The 3,548-nt window shown below is 50.9% G+C and overlaps 3 protein-coding genes across 3 annotated transcripts, besides 8 other annotated features; all 3 read left to right on the forward strand.

Moving 5' to 3' along the window:
- Positions 1–3,548: a sequence feature (heterozygous, non-Esmeraldo-like haplotype).
- Positions 56–75: a microsatellite.
- Positions 153–173: a microsatellite.
- Positions 263–305: a sequence feature (A-rich).
- Positions 472–501: a sequence feature (AT_rich).
- Positions 543–986, forward strand: Tc00.1047053511927.10 (hypothetical protein, conserved; the record flags this gene model as incomplete). Its single annotated transcript, XM_797942.1, has 1 exon — positions 543–986. One exon carries the CDS (start codon positions 543–545, stop codon positions 984–986), a length of 444 nt encoding a protein of 147 aa, XP_803035.1.
- Positions 1,147–1,193: a sequence feature (T-rich).
- Tc00.1047053511927.20 (hypothetical protein, conserved) lies at positions 1,266–2,186 on the forward strand (the record flags this gene model as incomplete). The annotated part of the gene is made up of 1 exon (XM_797943.1): positions 1,266–2,186. The coding sequence occupies one exon, from the start codon at positions 1,266–1,268 to the stop codon at positions 2,184–2,186; it is 921 nt and encodes a 306-aa protein (XP_803036.1).
- Positions 2,408–2,436: a microsatellite.
- Positions 2,480–2,508: a microsatellite.
- Positions 2,601–3,542, forward strand: Tc00.1047053511927.30 (hypothetical protein, conserved; the record flags this gene model as incomplete). The annotated part of the gene is made up of 1 exon (XM_797944.1): positions 2,601–3,542. The coding sequence occupies one exon, from the start codon at positions 2,601–2,603 to the stop codon at positions 3,540–3,542; it is 942 nt and encodes a 313-aa protein (XP_803037.1).

Below are 3,548 nucleotides of genomic sequence, written 5' to 3' on the forward strand. Positions count from 1 at the left end.
GCGGGAAATGAACGAACGAAAAGAAAAAAAAACAAAAACGAAGGGAAATCCAACAATTTTATTTTATTTTATTTTTGTGGGCATTCCCCCATGCCAACCTCCTCTTCCGCCGCAGACACTCACAACCGGGGAGAACAGAAAGGGGGGGAGGGAAAAAAAAAAAAAAAAAAAAAGGGTTGCGTAAAGCAACAAGTGACACGTTGAGTAAAAATTGCCCAAAGAAAATGGAATGGAAGATATTTTTAGCAGCGAATTTGAAATTAAAAAAAAAAAAAGGAAAAGAAAATAAAAAGCGAAGATAAAAATGTTTTTTTTTTTTTGATTGAAACATGAAATAAATTTGTGCCGTTTTTTTTTTTTTTGTTGTTGTTGTGGAAAAGGGGGCCGACACGCACCGTTTTTTGTGTGATTTCCCTTCGGTGTGTGTTTTTTTTCTTTCTTTTTTTTTGCCCTGCCCCGCCTTTCTTTTCCTTTTAAATACATATATATATATATATATTTCTTCTTCTTCTTTGCCCTGCCATTGCAGGTAAATCGCAGCAATGGCGCATCACCGCAATGGGGCTGCACCGCACGCGTTCTTCTCCATCACAAACCAGCGAACAGGGGAGGTGCTGCTGGAGTTGACGTCCTTGCCCCTCCCTTTGCCCACCACAACGGCCACGTCTGTGGAGGAGAGTCAAAATTGTTGTCGTCGCTTCAACGACGCATTTGCGTTTGTTACGGAGGCGCAGGCGAGAAGTTACGATCTTTTTGGCCGCAGTATGGCGAAGGAGTCCAGCACGAGGCCTGCCGCAGCCGTCGTCGCCCCTCGCGCTCGGAAGGAAAAGGACGTTGACATGATGATGGCGTACGAGGCTCCGAGCAGCAGTGTCATGGACTCCGCGGAGTGGGAGGATGACGACGCGTGGCCGGACGACGGCGATCATGACGAGGGGGAAGGCCGCGGTTTGTTGGGCCCACCCACGAAAAAAACTCGAAGATGACGTGGCGCCCCGTATGTTGGGGACGCACGAAGGAGCACCGGAAATAAAAAGGTGAATGGCATCACATTTTGTTGAAAATTATGCGAGAACAAAAAATGTTTTAAAAATGTAATTTTTTTTTCTTTTTTCGGGCGGGATGCCGCTGTTGTTTTATGCGAGCTTTTATTATTTATTTATTTATTCATTTTTATTTTTATTATTTTTCTTGGCAGCTCACCATAAAAGGGAGCGGAGTGGGCACTGACACACACACACACACATATCTATATAGATATCTACATGCCCACAAATATGGCGAGGAAGCGCAGTCGGGCGTGGCAGAATTCACCCAACGAGAAGCGCAAAAGGGGAACTCGCATCAAAAGTGGACTGGGAGAACTGGGCGATTTGGATGCTGTTGCGCCTACAGGCGCCTCTGGAAGGATCCGTGCCGACGTTTCAAACACGAAGGCGGTGGGTTCTGCGTCGGCGGAAGGGGAGTTCGCCTTTTCTACTGCACCCTTTTTGTCCTTTTCCCGCTTAGCGCCGAGTGTGTTTGGACACGGGTGGGATGAGTGGAAGCGTGTGAAGCAAATGCTATTTGATCCTCAGGACGGGACGGGCCTGACAGAATCTAGGCGCAAGGCATTGAACCGCATCCAACTTGTGTGGAAGGCACGTGAGCGTAAAAACCGGCAGCTTCCGGCGTATGCGGAGGCCACAGCGCTTCTGATGGAGGCTTTTTCACTTGACGAAGGAGATCAGCTTTCGTCTTCGGGTGCTGTTTCTTTTTATGGTGCGGCGATATCACGTGCGGTGCATCTCATGACAGGCAGTTTTGCTCGTGGGGCGGCGGACACTTACAGGAAGCGGGCTCGACTGATTGGCTTTCCCGAGGAGGCGGTGGAGGTGCGGCAACGTGTGGCGCACGGTGCCCTGCCCCTTCTGTCTGAGCTTCGGTGGGTGTGTGGGCTTGTGCTGCAGTTTTTGTTTCACCACTACTGGGTGGAGCAGGAGCGTCATGTGCACCTCATGGAGGAAGAAACAGAGGGTGAGGAGGACAACACGACGTCCGGACATGGGGTTCAACAGAGTGCCCCAAGTACCACAGTGGAGGAGATGCGGCAAATACTTGAGGATCTTAGCGACGTTGGTGAAGATGTCACCGATTACTCTAATGACCGTGTTGAATTCCTGCAGGATGGCTGGCAATTGTGCTGAGAATAATGGAGAGAGAATCCAGATGTGAGTGTGAGTGTGTGTGTGCGAAGAAGGCGACTCTAACATTGTTGTTAAGGAACAAACTGCTGCGTTTATTTTTTTATTTTTTCTTGTATTTGCCTGTGCGTGCAAGGCTGGTTGTGCGGGGGAGTGAGCAATGGAGAGAAGAAACTTTTTGACTGAAGGGATGATTGACCCCTTTCTCATTTTTTTGAGACCCATCTCTCTTTCTTTCTTTCTCTCTTTTTTTGTGTTTGTGGATGTATGTATGCGTATTCTTTTTCGATGTGGAGAACAACAACAACAACAACAACAACAACAAGGGTACTTGTGAAGGAGTCATCGTCACTGCCAGCATCAGGGACAGTGGAGGGTCGTGGCTGCAAGCATAACTCCTCGGAGTATCATTTTATAATGGAACTTGTTGCCGAGCTTCCGGGCCGTCTCTTGACAGGCCTGGCGTTAGATGCAAACGACGACGTATTTGCCGTATGCGCGTGCAGCGGAGAGCTGCTTCGTCTCAACAAGACGAACGGCACGATGATTCCCATCATGGCGACGGAGACTTCGCCACATGCTCTCGCCATCGATCCCCGCAACGGTGATGTATACCTCACCGACCGCAGTGAGAACGCCATCCTGAAGCTGGAGGCGGTACCAAATGCCAAGGGGCATGCTGAGAAGGACGAGAAGTGCGACAATGATCGTGGTGAGGTGGATTACACTGTTGTGCGCTACCTGAACAGCTTTGAAAATAGACAGTTTGTGGGACCGACAGCTCTCGCCGTCGCACCGGACGGTGAGTTGTTTTTTACCGACGCCGGGGCAGAGGGTGACTCGTCGTTTGCCGACCCGGTGGGCGCCGTCTTCCGCACGCTGCAGGGGCACAGCCAAGTTGTTCCACTCTGTCGTCGCGGTCTCATACGCCCGACGGGAATTGCCGTGACAAGCGACAAAAGCGTGTATGTCTGCGAGCAGGGCACCAACCGCGTGCTTCGGTTTGTGCTTCGAGGGACGTACTACATCGGAAGTGTCTTTGCGCAGCTGCAAGGGGGAATGGGCCCCAGCGCCATCGCCGTTAGAAAAAGTGACGGCTCCATTTTTGTGACCCAGTACGACATGAAGGGATCTTCATCGTCATCCTCACCCAATGAAGGCGCTGGCGGCATCATTACGGTCATTGGGAGGGATGGCGAGGTGAGCGGCATTGTGCGCACAACGTGCCCATCTCTTTGCGCCATCGCTCTGGACTCACGAGAGGAGACGATCTACGCGGTGGAAGCGGACGAGGCTTCGGGGGGCTCAAGACTGCTCCGCTTTCGACTCTCCCCGGCAGCGCAGCAGGTGACGGAGTGAGTTGGG

This window comes from Trypanosoma cruzi, genomic scaffold (assembly GCF_000209065.1).
Source record: "Trypanosoma cruzi strain CL Brener 1047053517191 genomic scaffold, whole genome shotgun sequence".
Taxonomy (NCBI): Eukaryota; Euglenozoa; class Kinetoplastea; order Trypanosomatida; family Trypanosomatidae; genus Trypanosoma; species Trypanosoma cruzi.